At 29.8% G+C, this 26,369-nt stretch overlaps 1 protein-coding gene across 2 annotated transcripts in view; it reads right to left on the bottom strand.

Moving 5' to 3' along the window:
• Positions 1-235: 235 nt before the first annotated feature.
• The window catches only part of LOC107443595 (chitin synthase chs-2), an 86,892-nt gene continuing 60,758 nt past the window's right edge, over positions 236-26,369 (bottom strand). For both annotated transcript variants that reach the window (XM_043053560.3, XM_043053559.3), the window contains exons 10-17: positions 24,647-24,800; positions 17,864-18,074; positions 15,785-15,985; positions 15,325-15,719; positions 12,926-13,090; positions 10,942-11,494; positions 3,446-4,186; positions 236-896 (exon numbers count right to left, since the gene is read on the bottom strand). In XM_043053560.3, the coding sequence (XP_042909494.1) occupies positions 586-896; positions 3,446-4,186; positions 10,942-11,494; positions 12,926-13,090; positions 15,325-15,719; positions 15,785-15,985; positions 17,864-18,074; positions 24,647-24,800 (2,731 nt within the window). In that variant the 3' untranslated portion in view covers positions 236-585. The remainder of the gene's footprint in view (positions 897-3,445; positions 4,187-10,941; positions 11,495-12,925; positions 13,091-15,324; positions 15,720-15,784; positions 15,986-17,863; positions 18,075-24,646; positions 24,801-26,369) is intronic.

Below are 26,369 nucleotides of genomic sequence, written 5' to 3'. Positions count from 1 at the left end.
TTTCGCATGTGAATGAAAACCAGATTGGTGAAAAACTCACCCAATCAGTTAACCATTTAAATGCAAAAAAAAAAAAAATTTGCATCTGGTGAGAATGGCCGTTTATGTAGAAAGAGTTTGAATAAAAAAACTGATTAGGATTGAAGATGCAATGAGTTTTTCTGCTTAAAACGCTTATCGCTGGGCAAAAAGTTTAAAAGTTAACCATTTAGACAATTTTAAAAAATGACTCAGCTCGATAGAAAACTCTTTATTGGCCCTAGGACAATGGTTAAAAATATAGAAACATAAAATCTTTAAAAAATCACATTTCATAAAATCTCTGAACATAAAACATTCTATATGAACATATTCTTAAGTTATTTACATAAATATACTTTCACATACAAAACAAGAAGTTCGTTATTGCACAGTTATATGTAAAAAAGTTTTTTTTAAAAATTGCAGAACTCAAGTGACCTTTTTTTCAAGGAATTTTAAGTGCACTTTGTTTTCAAATTTAAAGAAAATTTCTCACTTAATTAATCGCTTCGGTGGTTTGTTAGTAATGCAATATTTCTTCGATTTTGAAACAGTGTTTCATAATTATAAATGACTTTGTCTTCGTCTTTCGGTTAAACTATTTTTTGTTTCATAAATTTGTAAGCTTATGTCATCAGGATCAAATGCTTTGTTTCCATAACTGGTATCAATACCACCATTAGGCTTAGCAAAAACTCTTCTTAAATCGTTATTCTTTGGCCGACCATTTTTATTTCGAGCATTGAAATCATTCTTAGCACCAAGTGTTTCCATTCTACTATTATTGCCAAGGAGGTGATTACGCCGTAGTTCGAGTGCACGGATCGTTTCTCGACTACGACCAATCTTGTTAAGACCATTCAGAACCGGAGTAGCTGCAAAAGAGTGTTCAAAATTTACTAAAACTCAGTGTTTATATGGGTCATTCTCACGAAAACTGTCATTTTTCAGTTCATAAAATCCCAAAAAAGTAAAGTGAATAAAAAGCTCTGAAACTTTTTATATTAATAGAAATATGTAATGGCATTATAAAGAAAGTATATATCCTATAAATTATACTTAATATTTAAATTAATTAATTTTTTAAATAATTAATTTATAATTAATTAATTTATAATAATTAATTAATTAATTTAATAAATAAATTTATTAATTTAATAAATAAATTAATTAATTTAATAAATTAATTTATTAATTTTTAATTTATTTTTCAAATTAATTAATAAGTAAATTAATTATTTTCACTATTTAAAAAGTGAGGGAATGATATTTTATTTTAATACATGTTTCTATCTAAGTTACATCTACCTAAAGTTTGAAAATAAAAACATACTAAGTATATCTAATATTTATTATAATTTAGTCTTATATATTTAATAGTTTTTACAGGTTTGGGAAATAAAATTGGCTGGCACGATTGAACAAAAAAAAAAAATTTGATAATATACTCATCTTGAATCATTCCCTCACTTTATACACTAGTGAGGGAATGAAGAATTCAATGAAATTTAAAAATAACAGTTAGGCCTAATTAATTTCTGAAGTCAATCACATACAATTATATTCATACAAGAAAGCAACATATAATTATCCACTTTCTCGATGAAGTTGTATTTTATTTTACTCTAAAAAATGACATGAGGGAATGACAAATGTAAAAAATTTTACCTGGTTTGATTCATTCAAATTTATTCCACAGCAAAGCTTCTTTAAGTTGAAGATGGAAACATACTGCAATTTTGTTCTATAATGCCACTTGTTAACTTCTGAAGTTTTTATTAAAATATTTTTATTCTAAGAAGATTGCAGGTGATAAGAACATTGTTGTGAGGGAATGACGCGAAACACTGGGGACAAAGTTTAAAATAGTGCTGTGTTAATATTTTTATCAGAAATTAAATATAAAATTGATTTTCTGAATTCTATATTTCAGTATTCTGAAATAAAAAACACGAATTTGTAAAAAAAAATTTTTTATTTCAGAAACAATTTTTTTCTTTTTTTAAATCAGCAGTGGGGACAAGTAAGGGAATGACATATTGGTATATTTTAATTACCTAAAATAAATAAAAAATAAAAATTGATAATTTTAATTTTATTCTTTTGTTAGCTTGCATTCCGAAGGACACTTTCCCTGAATTTTTTTTTTTCGCAAGCTGTAAAACAAACATAAAATATACTGGGGACATGAAAATGACTGTTTTTGTGAGAATGACCCATATAAATATGAATTGCAAGAATTAGTAAATATGCAATTACAAATGTAAATTTCCAATTAAATACGAATTTCAAAAAAACTTTCCTCTGAATATTATTTTTCAACGAATGTGGATTTCTAATCACCAAAATATGTTCAGTAGCCTTAATCTGGAAACACTGACTTAATAGCTTAGTTGAGATAAGGTTCTGAAGTTTGGATACTTTAAAGTTATTTTTCACATTAAGAGTATTTCGCCATACCTCAGGAACTTTATAACAGTTTTGCACACAATTATGAAATTAGTTTTTCCAAAGAGGAAAGAAATTTCAAAGTTAACAGCGCATAAGCTGCAAGTGCATAGAATTTATAACAATTACACAAAGAAAACAAGAAAGGACAAATAAAGGAGAGAGAAAAAAAATATTTGAACAATCTTTTTAGCAGGAATTAAAGTAAATCTTTTTTATATAAAAAAATAGCTAAAAATTAAATGCAGACGGATTAACAACTGAAAAATATCACTTTTTTGACCCACATAATTATATCCGCAAAATTTTAATATATTAACAATATTTTTCCCACTACATTCTAATAAGTTTTACTTTCATATTTTGTAATCTGGCAGCTTAGTTATGGAAATATATTTTAAATAATTTTTGTAAAGTTATTGTAAACTCATGACATCTTTACCCATTCTCTAGCAGAAGAGCTGTTCAAAGTTTGGACCCCTTAACGTAAATTTTGCTTTTTGCGAATTTCACAATATCTCGAGAATTTTTTGAGCTAATCAAAAAAAATTTTCACAATTACAAAATTCGTTTATCCAAAGATAATTTCATGCAAACAATTTATAATAATCCCTTATCATTTTTTATTATTTTATTTAATAATGGCCGAAATTTTTTTTAGATTGTACCTCTAAATGTTTTTATTCTTCTATATACAGGGACCCCACCTAACCTTGGGGGACTGGTTTACATTTTTGTCATTGGAAGTTAGGCTTCTTCCCCTTCGTATATTCTTTGCCGACAGCCCCGGCACTGCTCAGGGATCAATCACAGGACTACCGAAAAAATAAATTATGGAAGTTACATTTCTAAATCATCCATTTTGATATGAAATTCTTAATCTTTTTGTTAGCAATATTTTGTTGATTTTAAGGATTTTTTTGGTTTTGGGAAATTTTCCCAAAGAAAGGCTATACACAATTTTTGGTGCACTTACCAATGTGTCCATTTTCTCCATCATGAAGATTCATAAATCTTTTTCTGAATGCTACATCTAATGTACCAATTCTGTCTCGTTGATTTTTTCTTTTTTCTAAGTTCTGAATTGTCTTCCTCTTGGCTAATCTATCTCCATAAATCGATTCATCATCATCTATGCCCCGCAGTCGTTGAAGCTGTCTAGCTATCTGAACGGCATTTTTGTCTATGAATGCATCATCGCTGATATCATCCACCTTTTGGTTCCAACACGACAGTTCTATTGACGCCATGATGTGGGACAACGTACCAAATCGGTGAAATAACATGGCCACAAATTGAATAACAAGAATCAAAGCAAAGAAGACAGCAAACACTAAACCAATTGGTTCAAGCTCCAAATATTCTTTTTCGATATGGACTTCACTAGTTTCAGGATTATAGGTAATGTTGGTTTTAACTCCAAGAGGCCAGTCCAAATGTAATTGATCTTTGTTTAACTGGAGTAAGAATACTATTAAAATAAAAAGAGCATTGAACATGAAAAAAGCAAATACAACTTTGTTCCGTAGTTCCTTGAGCTCTGAAGCTACGCGAGCTTGATGTTCTTTATTTTGTTCAATAGGATATAAATATTTATCAATAAGATCTTTCCAGAATTGGATTTCGGAGGCTGCTAAGTATTCAACTTCTCCACGTTTTAATTCTTTATCTTCTATCCAGTATGGATTAATCAGATCATCTCGCTCTTGCTTAGGTTCTAGAAAGAAAATTAGTATTAACACATAGCAGGTTTTGACTCACTTAAATGGACAACTGACTTGGAAAAATTGGTAGTTCATTTCACAATCAAAAATTTTTGATTGATTTAATGTAGGGTTTAATGGCACAAAGTCCGAATAAGGACATGCTGCGCCAAACAATACGGTATAACAGTTTAAAAGCTAAGGTCAAAGTGCTTATAACACTTTCATTGTACAATTTTTATTAACAAAATGGTACAAATTTATAAAATCAGATGAAAGGTATAAATAAATTTAGATAAAAGGGTATGAATACATTATAAAATACTATGAGGGAATTGATACGATGTTTGCAAACTGAATAAAATTGTAGATGCTTAAAACATTCAAATATTGTTAAAAAGTACCAACAGCACGCAAAAATGTTAGGATAATGAATGCCATTCAATAAATCCTGTATACATAAAATTGAACCCCCAAAAAGGTAAAACGTTGTTGGTTAAAACATGGGCCAATTATTAAAATGTGGTGAATTGTGAGCGGAACATTACAAGTATGGCATTGAGGAGAAGGTTCTTCAACTAGCAAATGAAGGTGTGTTAACCGGGTGTGACCTATTCGCAGACTGCTACCAAAATTTTTGAATGGTATTCTTTCTGATTAATAGGGAATTTTAACGTTAATCTTTTTAAGATCCCTTTGAAGCAGCCCACCTTTTATGTAAAATTTATTGCATTGTAAAATTGCTGTTATTCAGAATCCAATATTAGAAGCGAATAAAAGCTATTTTTCAACGTATAAATTCAAATAGCTTTAATTTTGACACTTAAAATGTATTGTTAATTTTGACATTTTCCAAGACTGGTCTATTTAGAGGAAACAGAATAAAGAGTTGAAACCATATATGGCAACGTTACTTTTAAAAAGTAACGAGTAAAAGAACAAGTATTTTTAAAAAAAGTAACGAGTAAAAAGTTCTTATTTTAAAAAGTAACGAGTAAAAAGTACAAGTACTAAACAAAAAAAGTAACGATTTAAAAGTACATTTCTAGGAAATCGAAAATTCAAAGTAACCTAAAATTTTATTGAATAATATTCCTATGTTCTTCAATGTTTTTGCAAAATTGTTGTTATTTATTTAATTATTTTTAATTTTGAGAGTTATGGACATTAATTTATTTTTAAATTCGGAAGAATATTATAATATAATTTTAGAATATAATCGTATAATATAATTTTAAAATCAAATATAATTTTAATATCAAACTTTTTATGGATTTGCACGAAAAAGAAATTTTATCTAAAATTTGAAAACTGGTTCAAAGAAAAGAAATAAACTGATTAAATATTTACGAGTAAGCAAGTCCCTCTAACTTTAAAATATCGTTGGCGCGACTTATAGTACACAATTATAATTAATAAACCTCAATATAGTTGATTAATGAGAAACGAATATCAAAATTTACGGAAACGACAGCTCTTTCTTCTTTCCCTAGTTTATATTAACTTAAAGAGTCTTTTTTTTATTTAAATAAAAATTTATATTTGCTAATTCAAAATAAATATTTGTTAACTTATTTAAATGAAAAAAAAGATGAAAGTGGTAGAAATCATATTATTACGGAATAAAATCTAATTCGAATGTTAAAAAGCTCCTGCAATAGTGAACATTTGAAATACCCAGGAGCCAAACCAGAAATCAAAATTATCTGTTTACATATAAAAAGGAGCTTAGATTTATGTTAATATTAGAACTATAAAATTTTTTTTTAATTTTGTTTTTATTTTCGGAAGCTTTATTTTATAAATAAATTACCTTGTTCGACAAATTTGATAAACATTACAACTTATGTTAGAAAATAAATTAAAAAAAAATACATTCATATACAGGAAACCCCTATAAATCCAATAAACTACAAATTATATTTTGTTTTTAACTATAAATTTTTTTTATTTGAAAATATTTCATAATGGTAATTTTTGGATTTGTAATAACGATGTGCAAATTATGAACAAATGTTTTATTTTAAAATTTTATAAAATAAATAACTAATAATCCACGATGTGCAATACTAAATCCAAAAATTATAAACAAATGTTTCATTTTAAAATTTTATGAAATGAATAACTAATACGTTTACGTAATAGTATATATGTTACGTTTAATATAATTCAAAAAAAATATTTTGTTGCAAAATAAAAAAAAATTATAATATTTTAGATTTTTTTAATGCATACTACATCTCCATTAAATAAAGCATTGTTTTTATAATTTAATACTTTAACGTTAAAAAATTTAAAACTTGTGCCAAAATTTTTTGTAATAGTAATATGAAATTAGTTATTTAAATTACTTAAAAAAGCATCCAATGCGCACACATTGTTAACAAAATTTTTAATTGACATATTTAAATGAATGAAAAATGTTTCAAATAAATATAAAATGTTATTTTATAAATAGAAAATAATTAGATATTAAAATTTTTATGAATAATTAGATATTAAAATTTTTTAGAAAGCTTACTGAGTTTTAGAAAAAAGTAACGATTTCATTCGACATTTCCGTTACAAATACTTGTACTTTTTCCCTAAAAAAGTAACGAAAGTACAAGTAAGAGTACTAAATTTAAGAAGTACAAGTAAAAGTACGTACTTTTTACTTGTACCGGCGGTACAAGTAACGAAAGTAAAAGTACTGCCATATATGGTTGAAACCCATTTTAAAATTGAAAAATATTTTAGATTTTACAATATATTTTTACAGATTTTAGTGTCTCAAAGTCTACTTGAAATATTTTGAATCTAATTCTTAAAATATTTAGATGAAAATAAGAAACTCGTCGTTATAGTGTTAACCGTCACACGATAGGACTTTAAACAAAAAGAATTGAAAAGCTAGGGTAAAACCATATCTACGGCCAATGGCTGTAAGAATTGGCCGTAAGGGCATGTTAAAGGCCTTATATGCCGACAAGCATTGAAGGATGATAGCCATCGGTGAGCGTTTTATTCTGGACACTGATCGAAATTCGTGTTTAAGAAAATGGACACCGCAAAACATGTTTACAAAGGTGAAACTGAACGGGGAATTTCGTACTTATTTTTTAAAAAGCTAAACATAATCATTATGGAGTTAAGTCCTGGGCTTCGAAGTCAGGGTGGCTGGGTATATTATACAGATATATTTTCAGGCATGTCTTTGTATTCAGAACATTAAACGATGAAGTGGTTTTAAAAAAATTCTAAATTCGTACAACGTTAATTTATTACCAAAACTTTGTAAAAAGAATTATTGTCTTTCAAAACAGATAATTTAAAAAATTGTACGGCATCACATTATGAATGAATTTCAATCCATTAATTGATTTTTCTTTTTTTTCTTTTTAAATAATTTTTATGAGAGAAATTTGTATGACATGTCCATTCCCATTTGTATGCAATGTCCATTTTCTTAAATAGCTATATCAGTTTTCATAAACACGCATTTTGATCTGTGTTCCGTTTCTTAAAAGCACATTTTGAGCTGTGTCCAGAGTAAAAGATTACCGTTATAGTTTTTGATACAGTAAAATGATAAGTTGAATGATTTGTTGATACAGTAAAATGAAAAATATATATGAAGGGCTTGGAGCAATATAACAATAAGTCACCTTTCAAAATTGTTCAAAAGAATACTTTGAGTGGAAGAAAAAAAGAAAAACGATTTTCAAGAGGTTATAAGATTTGTCTGTATTGTGTTCTTATCTTGTGAAAATTCTTTAAACTTTTAAAGTACTCAGAAACAGTTTGCAGAAAAGATCTCATCCTTAGAAAATGAATCTAATTTTTACTTTCTATTTTTCAATTTTCTTCCAACTTTTTATTTCGTTTCAATTTTATTCGATTAAAGAAGGCCATCAACAACAATTCTATTAGAAGGAATATATTGTTTTTTAAATTATATACATTAAAAATTAAATGACTTCAAAACTAAATCTCAAGGCTTTTCTACATTTTTAGGAAAAGTAAAATAACTCATTTTAAAATTCAGCTAACAGAACATTCAGCTTCTTGACATTTTAAACTTGCTAAATACTTTAAAGTCACTCTCAAAAACCAGTTTTTTTTTTTTTTTTTATTTTTTATTTTTAAGGAAAAGAAAAAATCTCGAAAATCAGACACATATTTGACATTTTTTGTTTTGTTATAGTTTTTAGGATAGGCTCTTAATGTAAAACTATTAAAAGTTTTTTTTTTTATGAAAAGAGGAAAAAAAAATTGGGAAAGTCAAACCTGTAGGTCATCGGGTATTTTAAGAAAACCGCATTGATTTAAACATATGACAATACTTTTTGTGCCAAAATTGAATGGTCGAAATTGTGCTCCCACACTATGAGGACAGAAATATTCATGGATGACTCTTAGAATAAGGGTCAAAGCTCATTCAAAATTCTATGAAGTAAGACTTTTTCCTTAGATTTTGTCTGTTGAAACCTACTTGTACCAACAGTGAATCACAACTATGTATATTTCAGAGCGAATATCTAATTAAGACAAAATGTGTTATGTACGTTGGGCGTGACCAAAAACTGAAAAAAAAATGCTTTGGTTAAAGTCATTAACTGCCTTCGCCATTAGTTAATAGTAATTGGCTGGAAAAGAAGGCTGAAGGATAGTAGAAACGAAATCTACTCGCAGATTTACTATTACTTATTCAAATTTTTTTTTTTTTTTAAATGATACCCATCATGGATATCTGATGTTTGCCTCCTAATCTGAGGGGAGGTTTTCAGTCGCCGTCTTGAATTAACTAAGGGGAAGGATGTCAAAATTGGTGAAATTTACACATTGTTATCTAGAAAAATGAGATCTTTTTTCCGATATATAATTCTTCATGCTGAATCGAATGAAACCAAACTCAAGTTAATAATTCAAAAGTCGTAAAAGATTTTATGTATTAAAAAGTTCAGTTTTATATTTATATCTTTTAACGCGTTTAACATTGCTATGTAGGCAAGTGAATCTTATTAAATCAAATATTCGATAGATTCGAAGTTTTATGGATTTTACGTGTAAAAAGCTATAGGTCAAAAATTAGTTTTTTTATACATAAAATCATCATATTTTGTAGTAGTTGATGCAGCTGTTCTATAGACTTGGTTTTGGTATGAATCAATTCAGTGTGAAGCAGTGCATAGCAGAACGAACAAACTTTGTTCTAAACTTCGGTTTTATGAAATAGTATGATCAATTTTAAGGTCATCCCAGAAGATCTTTTCAGGTACTACTTATTAGTATGAATTCACTGACGTCGGTTCACTCTTGGCAAAATAAGTCAATTAATATTTATGTTCTTATAGCTAGTAAGGAAGTAATAGAACACATAAGTATCGTTCTCATGATTGCACAATAAGTATTGCCATGTGTTTTTCTTAAAATACTAGATTGTCTTCAATTTTGACTCCTTAAACTTAAAAAAAAAAAAGACAATATTCTGCAAAAATAAAAACACGCATCTATAGTTTTACACAAAGAACACACCCAAAAAATTTCATCAAAATCAAAAATGATAGGTATTAAACCTTACAATTTTTTTAAAAAAATAAACTTTTTCTTAAACAAAATATGTATATGTTACTGGCAAAGTATGAAACGCCGGCATTGTATAGAATGCCTGACGTTTTTAGGCAAAGTATGAAATGTGAGAAGTATTACATACTTTGCCTAGGCATTCTATACAATGACGGATGCTATTTAGGCAAAGTATAAAATAAACGTCCTGATGAGGTTATTATGTAAATGATGTGCATGTTACTGTGAATGAGCGAAATCGGTGATTGTTGACTTTCACCGGTGAATGTTGACAATCACATAGTCGCTTTGGTGAATGTCCGAAATATTTATTACATCCGATTTCATATTAATTTATTCGTGGATATAATTACATTTATTCGATATTTTAATACTTACTGACGATAGATTAGAAGAAACATGAGTGTATCGGGCAAATATAACCGGGCAATGGCACTTGATCTTAAAAAAACATTAGTGTAGGGTATACCGGGCAGTGGCACTGAACCTTAAAAAAACATCAGTGTATACCGAGCACTACATTTGCACGGTTTACCCTACACTGATATTTTTTTAAGGTCAAAGGCCATTGCCCGGTATATATTTGCCCGATACTCCAAACACTGATGTTTCTTCTAATTTATCGTGAGTAAGTATCAAAATAACGAATAAATGTAACTATATCCACGAATAAATTAATATAAAATCGGATGACGTTTTGAATTTGCCATTTTTGAATGACATTTTGGCGAATCGGAGATGTATTTTGTACTTTGCCGGTTTCTCATTTGGCATTCTATAGAATGCCTAGGCAATGTGCGAAATATAAATCATTTCATACTTTGCCGGGAAAATTTTAGGCATTCTATACAATGCCTAGTCATTCTATAAAATGCCGGATTTCATACTTTGCCGGTAACATATACATTGAAATCTAAATAAAATTTCGATTTGAGGCAAATTGTTGAACGTTTAACGTTTTCTTCTATATTTTTAAAATTTAAAAGAAATATAAAAATTCCCTGGAATTCACAGTTTTCGCTGAAGAATCTTTTAATTATTGACTGCGTGTAGAGTTAAGTAGCACTAAAGTTCGAAGCTACGCTACTTCTCAAGATACAAGATAACGCATTCAAAGTAATAAAATCAATGAGGCGGTTATAAATAAAAAGTATCTTTGGGACCCACTGAGAGAATTCACTTAGTAGTGCAATTATCCTACCTAATCCTTCATTAGAATATAAGTCCGAGTCTGATTCAAATTCAGCTTCCTCATCCTCGTTTTCATTTACAACAGATAATCCAGCTTCAGATGGAGCTCGTACAGACCCTCTTCCAACTACAGATGTCCTCCTACTCTTGAAAGGTATTACATGTGACAATTCCAACTGCCTTTCTAGGTTAGTAACTTTTTTATTCATTTGTTCTAGTTGATCTCCGATTTTCACTAGATGAAGCTTGTCTTCATTCGATTTTGGATATGTGCAAAGCATACAAGTAAATAAGTTTGCCAAACTAAGCGTTATACTACCCTCTTCGTTGTCTTTACTTCCGATACCAAGAAAAGAGAGAAGATCGGTATTTTTTTTCTTTTTAAGAAGTTCCTCTTGCTCTTTCCTCTCTTCTTCGACTTCTTTCTTAGTTTTCTTTGTTTGTACTTCTCTTGTTCCCCATGTTACCACATTCAAGTTCACAAGGGAATAAATTATAAGCAATAGATACATAGATGGAATACTGAGGAAATAAAGCAAGCCCGGAAAAACGCACCAAAACTCCTAAAAAGGAACAATATAATAATTAAGAGAGAGTACCACGTTGATAAAAGATTGCCATTTTTTAAAGTATAACTCATAAAGCAATATTATATAGGATAAAATAACTTTTTACCTGCAGCATTTTATAGACTTTCATATAATTTACTTAACACTATGCTTACAATTAATCTAGTTATCGTTGCATCCTACCTTCAATGCAAGCTATATTAGTAATGTATAGGGTACAAAATAAAATAAAAACCTTTTGATTAAATGATCAGATTTTCACCTTCAAATTTTATTAATTCAAGGGGTTGATTTTAAATATGCTTATTAATTTGTGCAGATGATATTTCAAAATACAAACCCAGACAAAAAACTTTTTTTTTTTGAATAAGCGTACTTTTTTTAGCGGATTCTTCACTCTCATAATAGAGGTCGGCGTACTTACTGGTAATATAGAACTCATGTCATTACTCATAGTTTATCTAAGGAAGCTAGCCTTTATCTATTAAGTACCTCCTTTGACTGGGGCTGTGGGATTATATAGGCTTATTATGTGGCTTTGTTTCAAATGAGTATAAATGAAAACTATCAGCGAAATTTATCAAATATTGTAATTTGTGTTGAACGCAAGGGAAAAAGGTTTTAATAGCGCTAACTATAGTTGAAGAGTGATGACAAACAGTTTCAAAATTGCTCGAAAGAAAAAGATTGTATAGTCGATTATCAAATTTTACAAAATTTTTCTTAAATATCGCTTTTTTTCTCCTGTGTTGAAAGCTTATCCGTTTTTTTCCGATTATTTTAATTTCATTATTAATACCTTGTCTCTATTTTTTTATTTAATGGGTGGCAAATTGGCCTAATTTATTAAGATTAGAAAGTTAATAAACTGTATCTGAACAGTTTCCTTCTTTGACGTTTCGTTTTTTTTCCCAGCCAAGAGACACGAAACTACACCAAAATTACATAAATTATTGATCAGCGGATTCATTTCTTGAAATATTAAAATAAAATCGTATTTTTTAGCTTGTTTGCTAAATTTTCTTCTAGACATAACTGCTTAAAAAGAAAACTTAACGTTTTATCACAAAATCAACTGTTTATTTAGCATACAGTAACAAAAATAACTTTATAAATCCTCAAACTATAATTATAAAGTTTTTTTAAAATCTAATCATGTGACCACGTATATGAACATTTTTGCCTATAATTGAATATATTGAATTGTTAATAATTTTGAATACAAAAAAAAGAATCACATACCAATGGGTTTGAGCTTTGGATTGATAAAAATACCTTGTCGATGCGATGAATTCATGTTAAGTCTATAAAGGAATTTTTGTTTCGTGTCTTTTCGGTAAGTTTTGCCAATAACGCATGTCCGTAGTGCTTTACTTACATTAAATACAAGGTATCTAGATTTTAAAAAGTATAATTTATACAAACCTGTGGATGAAGTAAGGCTGCTATAAAGAAACTACCCGATAATGCTATTAAAAATATTGAGGATGGTGAACCAAGACCATCTTCAGTAAGTTGAATCGATGTACCAACTAATACAGCCATCATCAATAAAGCATAAGCAGCACTCATTACTTGAGCAACCATTATCTGAAATTATTTTATTAAAATATTATGCAATTCAAATGTTTTATTGCAATCGAAAAAACAACATATTAAGCTTTTCTTTTACTATCGGTTGAACTAATAATATTTATTCATCAATTACTAACTGATAATTATCGTAACATATTTACCATATCATTATCATAATAGATTTATTAGTAAAAAAATTATTATATTATATTATATTACATAATATATTATATAATATAATTATTATCTAAAAATCATTGTATTGTTTAATGTCTTACACATTTTTGAATTCAACGACGGTTATAAAATAAAAGGACTTAATATTAAATTGTGAGCAAAATGTCCACATTTGAACTATGGAAAAGGAATTTATTTTAACCACTTATCGTTCAAATGTCACTTCAAAAACTTAGAATATTAAAATAAAAATCCTTCGTGTTCACATAACCTTCTCAATTTAGATTTTATTCTATAAGCACAATAACTTTAATAGCAAAAAGAAAAGATTCCATTTTGGGGAAAGAAATTAAACCGTTCTTCCACGTGATTCAATATTTTTTTAAAAACATTACAATATAAAGAAATATTGAATCACGTGGAAGAACGGTTTAACTTCTTTCCCCAAAATGGAATCTTCTTTCCTTTTTGCTATTCAAGTTATTATGCTTATAGAATAAAATCTATGAAAATCTAAATTGAGAAGGTTATGTGAACACGAAGGATTTTTATTTTAATATTCTAAGTTTTTGAAGTGACATTTGAACGATAAGTGGTTAAAATAAATTCCTTTTCATAGTTCAAATGTGGACATTTTGCTTACAATTTAATATTAAGTCCTTTTATTTTATTTTATAACCGTCGTTAAACACCCGACCCAATTTTAGGTTTACGACTACCAATGTTCAACTCCGTAGCCCTGTAATTTTGAACCCAATCCAGAAGACAAAGGAACTCTTTGATCAAGTATTGGGAAAAATTTGTCTTCGCGGAGGACTTTGGGCATGAAACTAACCAGCATTTTCGTTACATGGAGAGGAAAACCACGAAAGTCTGCCACGGTTACTCTGATGGCAAGGGGACTCTCACCCGTGATCCGTCTACCACTGAGGATATTTTACGTCAGCACTGTGGTCGGTGCAAGCCAGGTGAGAAATTCGAGTCGACCAGCAATCGCTAGGATTCGAACCCGGTTCACCTCATTGGAAGGCAAGCACTCTATTCAGTGAGCCACAGCAGCTCAATATTAAGTCCTTTTCATTTTAGATTTTATAACCGTCGTTAAACAGCCGATCCAATTATTGGTTACGAATACTAATGTTCTACTGCGTCTGTAGCTTTGTAATTTTGAACCCAATCTAGAAGATAAGGGAATTCCCGGATCAAATAATGGAAGAAATTTGCCCCTTCGTGGGGGAATTTTTGTTGGAACTAACTCGCATTTGCGTTACATGGAGAGTAAAACCATGAAAACCTCCCACGGTTAGTCTGACGGCAAGAGGACTGTAACCCATGGTCCGTCTGCCACTGAAGATATTTTACGTCAGTACTGTGTTCGTTGCGCGTCGGATCGTAACAACCGAGAAAGAATCCATTCTCGGTCGTTACGGTCGGATACGGAATTTGCATCCTTGCCATCGCTGGGATTCGAACACGGTTCACCTCATTAGAAGGCGAGCACTATCTCCTGAGCCAACGGCTATAAATTCATTACAAAAGAAACATTCAGTGACATTTTTAATACTATGTAATCTAATAGATAATTTAAATAGATAATTTTTTATCAACCCAATGAAAGCAAGAAAGCATTAGTGAAATGAGATTTAAAATAAGGAAAAAGTTGGAATCAAGCATAATATTTGTCTATTTCTAAGCAGTTAAAAATTTAGTTGTGTTTAACACAAAATAATAAAGAAATGTTTATAACGATTCTACGCTTGGGCAAGAGTTGTAAAAGGTTTTCATTTGAGCTTTTTTCTCGTATCTTAAAATTAGCTCTCAAATTTCTCACAAATTTCACTAGTTATTATTTTTATTTCAAAATATATGCTTCTTTTTAAATAAAAAAAATACTACGAACTTTTAGAGACTATTTTTGTAACGTTTAATGAAATGTAAAATATAATATAAATGATTTGCCTTTGACCCACTCATAAGAATCTACAAAAAACAATATACAGACCTTTAACAGCAATAAAATACAGTTCCATTGAAAAATTACATTATAGTTAAATAAGTTTGAAAGAAATTACCTGAATATCATTCTTGAAAATGAAACATACTGCCATAAATAAGAGTATAGGTATGATATTATAAGTGAAAGAATTCCAATTGGATATTTTAAAAGCGGCGACCATTGCCCCCACCAACATAAGAAAAATTGTACCAGGACCGAGGACAGTTCCAGTCATTAACATGCCTTGATATACAACATAAGGCAAAGATATATTGTCGTTAACTGCAACCGTAGCTTTATAATCGGATAATAGATCCATTATATTAGCCATTGTGGATGGAGCCCATCGCCGCCGCTGGGTATAAAATTCTCCAAATCCTTCTGGGCAATGAGTATAGGCATCTGATGCTGCACTGTATTCAACTCTGTATCCCCGTTGTAGCAATAAAGTACACAACCAACGATCTTCACCTAAAAAAAGATCATATTATAACACTTGCAATTCATCGAATGAAAATTGAAGAATGATCACATACCTTGATCATATTGTACATAATGTCGCGCTTCATCCGATCTTGTTGTATATTTCCTCATAACGTTGTCATCCATCAAAGCTTTGGCTCTGAATAACGAGAAACATCCTGGACTACAAAGTACACAGCCTATCATGTGCTCCGTTGCTTTTTGCAGCCAATGACCAATAGCGTATTCAAATTTCTGATACCAGACCATGGGACCTGCCGACATAAATTTCGTTACATAATATGGACATAAATTTCGTTATTCCATAAAAAAAAAAAAAAAAAAAAAAATTCGTTTATCAATGCCAAAAACTGAAGCAATAAATGTATTCTTATTTGTCCACTTAGAAAATTGCATTAAATATAAATTTGTTAACCCTTGCTGATTATTACAGAATTCAAATTAAAGCTTTATCAATTGAATTCAAATTAAAACTTCATCGAATTAGTTTCCCTCATATTTGGAAGAGAATGAATGATTTAAAAATAATATTTTATTGCTGGTTGAGTTGTGAAATATAGCTTGTATAGTTTGAAAGAAAGAGAAAATTCAAATGATTCATTTACTTTCAAACTATGGATCAAATAATGTAAAAATCTCAATATGTGTATCATTTATTTTTAGAATAGTTAATTTATAGAATAGTAATTTATAAAGTAATTTATAAAATAATTTATAGCTCAGAAAATAACAAAACATAAAAAATATCAAAAAATAATCTGCTTATGCTGATTATTTTTTCACTAGTTTTCCTATTTGTTGAATGTAGAGCCGCTGGTGGTTATACTGCGCCAAGCTCAAAATATTGCTACGCATGAAATGAAATCAAACGGTGATAAAATTTAAATTTGACGAAAAAGTAATGGGAACAAAATAATTTAAAATTAATTCCTCAAGCTCATTTTGAGTCAAAAATGTAGATTTGAATGTATTATTTCAATACTTTTTTCAAAAAACCTTTTTTACATAAAAGCTAATTCATTTAAATGAAATGTCGTTCCTGTTTCCACTATTTTTTTAAAATTAATAGCATTTTATCTAATATTAAATTATAATATTCATCTGAATAGTTTCTTTAGTGTTCTTAAATTAATTTTAAAAATAAAGAGAGATTCTTTTAGAGTTCAGAAAACTTCTAAAATTAAATTAACCCTGTTAATTTAGAATATAAATAGTAAGAGATTCTACACTATGAATTTAAATCGATGTATGTGATGAAAGGATCCGAAAAGGAATAGTCTAGGTTTCTCTAAGCTGAAGATCTCTTGCTTTAACTCTACCAGTTTTAAGGCATCGCTCACATTGCTGGTTGGAGAGCTGGGAGTTCGATTTTGGCAGATGACAAAATAACCGGCGTGTATACGCAGCAAGGTATACGTTAAATTTGTCGAGGCTGTAAACGTGGAAGTTTGGAGAGAGGCGCTGTTAACGTCGTCTCACCGGTGTCAAAATTAAGTGACATTCCTGTCAGGGTCGTTCGAAGATAGTTCTAAAAATATGGCTAGGTGTTTGGATCAAGTTCGTAACAAGGATAATTTTTTGAAAATGTGCTAATCATATCTATAATACATTTTACAGGTTATAGGAGATATTTTTTTTAAATACTTTCAACTGGACAAAAGTTGCAAAAATAATGTCGATAATTCTGATAATTTTCGCAAAATGTTGAGAAATTTCCTTTAAGAGGTATCCTCTGATAATTAGTGTTTATAACAGTCAACAACAATGAGATGCAATGAGTAATGCGATTATTTAAACCATTTCGAGATGGTTTTATTTAAAATTCTCTGTGGAAGAAGGTTCCAGGTGACGTTCTTAAGGAACTCCAATTTTTGGATTTAAAAACGTGTAGTGGTACGAATAAAACCTCTCCCCCTACCAGGTCATTAAACAAGATAGTTTTTTAAAAAACATGTTTCGTAGACAACTTTCTGCTGTTGCTAGATTTTTTTTTTTATTTTTTTTTTTTTTAAGGCTGATGTTCTTAAATTCACTGATATGTCACAAGCCCTTTTTCCACATCAGCTAAATTTCTCGTCATTACTGTGGTAACATGTATTTCAAACAAAATGACACAGTTAAACCAGACGTACCTGAACCAACAGGATGGATTCGTCCACATGCTGCACCTAAGTTTCTGTTCTTTTTCATAAGATCCACTAACAGTTGGACAGCATGTGGTCTGAAATTAATATCACCATCTAGTGCTAGAACAAAAGTATTTTCTGCCATGGTCGCTTTTCTGTTTACATCTATAGGCAGCTCTATTAGTCGATGACCCAGTAAATAATACATATACATAACCTACAAATGTAGAATAATTAATACGTGATTCTGATATTTGGTTTTCATGGAGGGCAAAAAATTATTATGTGCTATTCTGGTGTTCGGTTACCTCAGTTAGAGAAATTAAATTGTGTAAAGTTAAAGGAACAAAAAGGTAGGTCAAAAAGTGAGGGCGTCAAAAAAGAAAGTCAAGAAAGAAAAGTGAAGTAAAGTCAAGGTAGGCTTAGAGTCAAATTTTCCAGAAGTGAGGGCAAAAAAATATGGTTACCGAAATGGCACTGAGGGCTGCGAAAAGAAAAAATCCTGAGGATCAGAATTTTTCGTACTTAATAGCTCGAGGAATAGATCTTTAACATGTTACCTGTTTTTGACGTAATATTACACGGTATGGTATTTTTGACGTAAAAGTTACATTCCAGTTTAGTCCTTCATTTCCTCTTGTTTTTGACGCATCATTTTGCTCTCTATGCCTTGCCTGCGTGCTAGCAACTGGAAGAGACTATAGTTTGTCTAAAGTAATAACTCCCCTAGCTATTCGTCTAGACTCGCGGCTGTGACGAGGTATAACTATTTCAAGCAGGGGTCTAGGGTCATTGTTTAGAACAGGTTTTGACTGGTCTGCGAAAAAGGGAATATTTTTCTTCGATTTATTGCGTTAGCCTTAGAATGAAGAGAAGCTACCTTCCCTGAAATGCCCTATTCTTGTCTCCATAGCAGCCTCCGGCTTCAGACTTTTTGGCGGGAGGAGTTTTTAACGCAGACAAACTATACTTGCAAACAAAGAGATAAAAAAACCAATAATATCAAAACAGTTAGGTTCGTTCTGAGTCAATATGCCGTGCTCAATTCGTCACGGCGACGATTGGAGGGGTGCAATTTTTCAGGGAACAATTCGTTGTGAGCACAATTCATCACAAGCACAATTTTTAGAGGGCACAATTCGTCGCAATGACTATTCGTTGTGGGCACAACAAGTCATGATGATAATTCGTGGTAGGTACAATTCTTCGCGGGCTCAACTCGTCGTAGTGACAATTCAACGTGAGCACAGTTTCTCGCAGTTTCGATGAAATACAGTTACTTACAAAGACTAAAGTCTTGTATTGTCTGCAAAAGCTACGTAAATATTTAATTTGTGGCAGTTCAAATGTTAAGAAAGTATCTAACGGAAGAGGGATTTCAGATTTGCTTATTGTTACTTACAAGGAGCGGGGTGGTATGTCCAATGCTTGCGTATGAGATTTTAAAAAAAGTGAAAATAGCAGGATTTTGGTAAGTGCAAATATACAACAAAAAAAATTTGAAAATATAAAATCTGTAAAGTTTTTTTATTTGTAATTAAAGTTGAATTTGGGGGAAAAAATTTCTTTAATGAGTTTTAGAAGTCAAGACCGAAAGAAACCTCGAAAAATTTCAAGACAATATTCGAAACTTTATAAAATTTAAACCAAATAGTTTATATAAAGTTACATTTTTATTTAAATTTGTTTTCTAAGTTAGATTTTTCCAGTAAAGGTAAAACAAGGGGAGGGTGTTACCAGTAAAAGTAAAAACAAGGGGAGGGTGTTACCAGTAAAAGTAAAAACAAGGGGAGGGTGCTACCAGTAAAAGTAAAAACAAGGGGAGGGTGTTACCAGTAAAAATAAAAACAAGGGGAGGGTGTTACCAGTAAAAATAAAAACAAGGAGAATTTCTTACCCAAGCATGAGAGGAGGGTTTTCTCACTTTGCTAAAAAGGAGGGGAGGCCAAACTGCCAAAAACATATCTACGTAGTATTTGAACGGCCCCTTATATGATTTTACTTTAGTTTAAAAATAAAACCTTTTCTATTAGACCAAGATATTTTTACTTAAACTGCTAACAGAGGCTCGAGTACTTTTTTAGTTAAATTATTTGGACCAGACTTTCTAAATTACGGATAATCCTTACAGTTCAAGTCAAAATCCGTCTTAAATTACAAATGTGTTTTTTAATAAAAGAGAAACAAGGGGGCATGATAGATGTGGTCAACAAAAGGTGCATTCTCTTTGAGACTGCAGAAGATTTTCTTTTGGTAAGAATTAGCTGGTAGTCGCACAAGCATTGTTTGGCACAAATAAAGAGCTAAAACTGTGAGGAGGAAGTAGATTTTCGTTTTTCTGTATAGATACCAGAAAAAAATAAAAACGTCTTCTATTTAAATCTTTATCGCATAATATACTACTCACTTTAACAACAGAAAAATGTATTTATCTGAAAAGAAATTGGTAATAACAACCTATGGTTAGTAATTTTTAACTCAATATAAACATACAGTTTTTGTATGTTTAATATTAGGATTTTGACGGTACAGTAATAGCAGGTTTCTCGAAAATTGCCGTTACGTCAAGCTTTTACTGAAATGTTTTCATATGAATTCATAATTATCTTTCGACTGCGGCTTTTCATTAGCTTAAAATCTGCCTCTTAAATCATTGAGATAGCAGAGGAGTGTGCGACATTCTAATCTTTAGACCAAAAAATATTTAGAATATTCGGTTTTACATTTGGTTCATTGTTTAATTTGATCAAATGCTCGTAACTTTTACTGCTCTCAAACCCTAAAAAGCCCAAGTTTTCCAGATGAAAATTTTATTGTGTCTACTGTAAAAAGTCGTACTACCCGTCAATGATAGCTAAATTTTGAAACAAAAAATAAAAAGATACAGCATGACTAAAAAGACTAAATGCACGATTTACGTTTGTTGATCCAAAGGAAGGAGAATTTCTCAATTCATTGGTTAAGGAACCGCTTTGTTTAATCTGCAGATTAAATGTGATACAAAACGTAGAATGACTTATGACTCTGATTCTGGGACTTACATCAGTAAAATTTTTTTTCTTTTTCTCTATCAATACAAAACCGCCTTTTTACTGCCTCAATAGCTTCAATTACATTTTTCATTGCGGAAAATTACAAATAATAGTCTTCTTGTAGGACTTGGTGCAAGAACAAGGTAAGTCCGAATTTCCCATATAGTTTGTGAAAGCTAAATGAAGTTAAAAAAGACAATAGGATAACGTAGCTTTTCTCCATACTATAGGGTGGCCATATTTAAATATCGTGATTTTTAAAGCTCGATAGCGCGAAAACTGCTGAATCAAATTCAACATCATTTGTAGTAAACACTATGTTTGACCCATGGAGCTAGGAGTAGATGGAGGAGACACTAGCAGAAATTCGTGAAGCCGAAAGCTCGGCAATGTTAACCGCGAAATTAACCGTCGGCCATCTTACATACTTCAAAACATTGGCAGTTGTAGCTCGTTTATGCTTGAATTGTCGTATGTTCGGACAGTCATTATCATTTTTATTTTATTCGTTATTCGAGTAGTCTTACTTTGTCTTATTATTTTTTCTTGGACTTCTTATTATTTTAATTATATTATTTTAATTATGACTTCTTGCATCTTAAGGTTTTATGTTACTTTATAAAAATTTCAGCTGTAGTTTTATTTATTTCTGTCGAACTTATTCATCTGAAAATTGATATTTTTTAAAACCAGAAAGTATCCCATTGCATTCCAAATATGAAATAGATAAAAAAATTTAAATTTATTAAAAGTCTAATATCGTAATAAGTTTATCTACCTTTACTAGTATAATAATTAGTAAGTTTGAACTCTTAAGTTTGAACTCTTAAGTTTGAACTCTTAAGTTTGAACTCTTAAGTTTGAACTCTTAAGTTTGAACTCTTAAGTTTGAACTCTTAAGTTTGAACTCTTAAGTTTGAACTCTTAAGTTTGAACTCTTAAGTTTGAACTCTTAAGTTTGAACTCTTAAGTTTGAACTCTTAAGTTTGAACTCTTAAGTTTGAACTCTTAAGTTTGAACTCTTAAGTTTGAACTCTTAAGTTTGAACTCTTAAGTTTGAACTCTTAAGTTTGAACTCTTAAGTTTGAACTCTTAAGTTTGAACTCTTAAGTTTGAACTCTTAAGTTTGAACTCTTAAGTTTGAACTCTTAAGTTTGAACTCTTAAGTTTGAACTTATAAAACTCTCAGGGTGGTTGAAATTTTACAATTCTTAATAAATTTAATTATATTTTTTAAGTTGTATTGATAAATACATAGCGATTGTAAAATGGAATAGATCTACTTTTGTTTTAAAAATTCTCCAAGTTAAATTTTTTTTTTCTAAATGTTTTTGTTGTATACCTTCATTGAAAACATTAAATGTGTTTTTCTCTACATTTAAGAATCTTTTTCTGGATTTATAAAGTTCAATGCACCCCTCTAAGGAAATTGTTAGTTGCTTTTTGTTGTATACATTAAATGTACATACCTTCATTGAAAGCATTGAACATGTTTCTCTCTCAATGTATATATATATATATATATTATTATTGTTTTTTTTTAATGCATAGAATTTTCTAATCCCTAAGCTAATTTTTTTTTCTTTCAAATTTAATAATTTTGAAAACAGCTATATTCAATTTATAAACAAAATATATGTATATATTTAAGGATCTGATTCTAGATTTTTCAATGTGCCTTTGCTCAGGTTTAAGAATTTTTTTTTTTGAATAATCACTAGAATACTGTGATAATATTTTATTAATCTGTAACATATTTTTCCTTTTTTTTAATAAACATTTTGACATATTTTTTTAAAAATTGATTTACTTTGTGTGCAATTAAAAATGTCCTATTTAAGTATTCATAAAACTATCAAAGTATAAATCTTCATATGTATAGATTTATTTTTAGCAAGAGAAATTTGTATAAATTTATGTATTTCACTTTCTGAAATCATTCTTTAACAATAAACATCTTTCAATATTGTGGTATTGTGGTGTTTTCTACTTACAACTGTAAGCCTCATGCTATACTTTGTGGTGCATGAGGAGTTTTAAGTCGTTTAAATAAAATAAAAAAAATAATGTGGTATTCAATTTATTTCTATATTCAGCTTGGAGTTAGCTCCCTGGATGCAACACATTCATAACTACTTAATATATATTTTTTTTCCTTCTCTTTTCTTAAAATAATTAGTTACCTGACTTTATGGACCTATTAATTAAAACTATCAGAGTAATATAAATTTTAAATTTCTAGATAATAAGCTTTTTTATCTTCTTGAAATTGTTTTGAAAAGTGCATAGTGATTGTTAAATGAACTTGACCTAATATTAACTTTACCAAGAATTCCATTTGTTTCAAAAATTCTGTCAAGTTGAAATGTTTTTTCTAAAAGTTAGAAATACGAAAATTCTAACGGCTAAATAAAAAATGGAGAAAGCTTGGATGGATGGATGTCTTATTCAACTTAAAAGACTAAACTCGACACTTTAAATCAAATTAAGAACCCTTCAAAACCGCCCTCCAAGCTTCGTTAAAAAGCATGGATTAACTAGAAATAGAAAGATGTATGAGCGCACAACGACGCAGCAAGTAAGATGGCGGAGAACTCTCGCGGGTGCTTCACCTTGAAAGGAGTGGGCCAATGGGAGTGTCTTCTCCACTTACTCCTAGCTCCATGGTTTGACCCATAGGAATTAGATTTTTGAAAGAAAAAAAAAGTTCTGTTTTTCGCCACCAGAGACCAAAAATTGCGTTGTAATGTCATTTAGAGATTAAAATCAAGTAATGCATTAACGTTTTTAAACTAAAATTGAATTTTTTTTAAACCGGGATAGTTGAGACTAAAGTTTCGGAATTTAACAAAGATCGAAGTTTCGTGCCTCGAAGACAGTGAAGAATTTCAATGTTTTCAGCTTCCTGAAACTAGAAATTTAAATAATGGTAGAAAATGCAATTTTTACTTAAAAATATGTAGGTTAAACGAAAGTAAACTTATACACGCAATAAGAGCTTTTAAAAAAAGATTTAACTAAATTTAACGCTTTTGTTGTTAGCTATAACACAAAAATTATAAATGTTAAGTTTTAGATTTTTATTGCATATTACCAAACATTTTCATGGTATATTTTCTCATACTTTGGTCCTGAAACAAATCCACTAGACTCAAAATATTTATATACCATAAAAATGTCTAGATGGTTACTTTATTTTCTTACCTTTCGTATGATTTTTCCTTGTAATTAAAATCTCCTAACAATGCGAGTAAATGCAATTATTATCTTGCATAGACAATTTTGTAAAGGCTTACAGAAAAAAAAACTTCTTAAAGTATTTTCAAAGTAATAAAATTGTATAAAATATTGTCTAATGTATTAGACCCTGGGTTTCAGATAAAGTGCAGTGGATAAAGTGCAAGTGCAAAATACAATAGTAAATATATACGCGATTACAATAGCAAAATGAATGTAAAATACTTATTTTCTTTACTTACTTTTACCTATTTAACCTCAAAATTGCTTTACAGTATCATTAGGTAGGTCTCTGATGGGGAGAAAAAAAACAGAATAATTTTGAAATTTTAATTCTAATAGTCTAAACTATTTTTACTACTTAATCTTTTCTACTATTAATTATTGGTTCCATTTAATCCTCGCTATCGTGCTTTAAGCACCTCAACTTTAATTACGACATTTACCACATAGAAACTGATTGAATAAGCTACAAAAATTTGCAGCAAGCCTCTGAACTTGATAAAACAATAAATGTTACCTGACTCCATCTCTTTCGATGACGGATTTTTCCTTTATCTTTTAAATGAGCAATAAGCTTATTTCTTCCAGGCATTATCCATTGTAATCGACCGCCATAAGGTGTTGGAATTTTTTTCGGAGGCTTCAAACGAATATTACATTGATGGACATTACTAAAATTTAAAATTTATTTAAATAAATAGGAAATCAATGATACATTTTTGAAGAAAAAAAATACATATTTGTGATATTTGGAAGAAATATCATTCAAAAAAATACATATTTGGGATATTGGGAAAGGCTTTTCCGTAACAACTATAAAGATTTCACCCAGTCTTAGTCAGATTCGATATAGTTTTAATTTAATTTAAATTATTTTTTTGATAGACATAAATATTCAAGCTGTGCTTAAAACTTTAGATAGTGGTATTAAAACTATTCGATTTTATTTACTCTCGAGTTAAATAACACATTTTTAACTACCAACTCAAATCTATAATAGTTTGGTCTGTATTTCTAGCTCTGTATCTTGATGTCTGTATTTTTAAAATTTAACTGCTTAAAATTTTTAAATTTTACAAGTAAAATAGTCACATTTTTTAAAAATATTTTTTAGCTCAGCTTGCACTGAATAATTGGTAGTATTTGCAGAGGTGTCCGGTGGTGTATTGGTAGCATTTCGCGTTCCTGTGCTACAGGTCCTGGGTTCTTTCCTCTTCCTCAGACCTGGCATGGTTGAATCAGCCTTTCCTCCCTTCAGTGGGACGATAAAATGATTACTAACTAAACCGCCTCCAACAACCCCAGACTCCAAGGTCAAGAAAGCTGAAATGGGGACAGTAGGCCATGGCTCTCCATGAACTGTCTCGCAACTGAGTTTAGTGTTTGTAGGGCCACAAAAGCTGTGGGAAGCGTATAAGAATTTAAAATTCTGATTATTTCATGAAAAGCGTTTAGATAGTAAATTAAACGAGTAAAAGTGCGGCCCAGATTAGAACCGTTAAAAGATATATCAATAATGTTTTAACCCAAGACGCCAAGTGTCCCTTTCAAATGCCAATGAGTTTTTATATCAGGGTTTTGCAATGACCCCTCAATAAGGCAATGTTTTTTTAATCCTAGTCAAATATAAAGTAAAAAAAGCATGAATAATAGAGGTCGCAAATAAATAATTAAACGAGGAGAAAATAAAAACGATAACGAAATCTTTTTGATTGCCTAGGGAGACAGGAGTTGAAAGATGATAATTAGAAATAAGTTTGATGATAAGGCAATCAAACTTTATAAATTTTGCTATCAAGCCATCCTTACTAATGATTTGCATAAAGCTTTTTCTTGTTTAAATAATTTGAGATCCTTAATGCGTATATAGCCTGGGCCAGATTTATCAAACCTTTATCTATAAAATTGAGTTGGGAAATTTTTTTCCCCTGATTAAAATGAAGGCAAGAGAACCTATTTTTAAAAATTATATTCCCGAATTAACAAATTATCTCAACAATTTTAATTTTTTTTTTGATAAAAAAATAATTTTGTTTTAAAAAGGATAATTTTTTTTCTTCAGTTTTACATTATTAGATAAGTTTTCGAAGATAGAAAAGAGAAAAGTTTATTTTTTATCAATGCCTTACCCAGACTCTTATTGAAAACCTGAGGATTTTTGTTTTTAATGAATTGCCCAAGTGTGCTTCTACCACTAGACCTTGGTAGTCATTGTTCCATTTAGAGAAACTTGTTTATGA

The sequence above is a fragment of the Parasteatoda tepidariorum genome, chromosome 11, assembly GCF_982258835.1.
Source record: "Parasteatoda tepidariorum strain Cologne lab strain chromosome 11, Ptep-v5.0, whole genome shotgun sequence".
In the NCBI taxonomy this organism is placed as follows: domain Eukaryota; kingdom Metazoa; phylum Arthropoda; class Arachnida; order Araneae; family Theridiidae; genus Parasteatoda; species Parasteatoda tepidariorum.
This window is presented reverse-complemented; position numbering and strand designations above follow the sequence as displayed.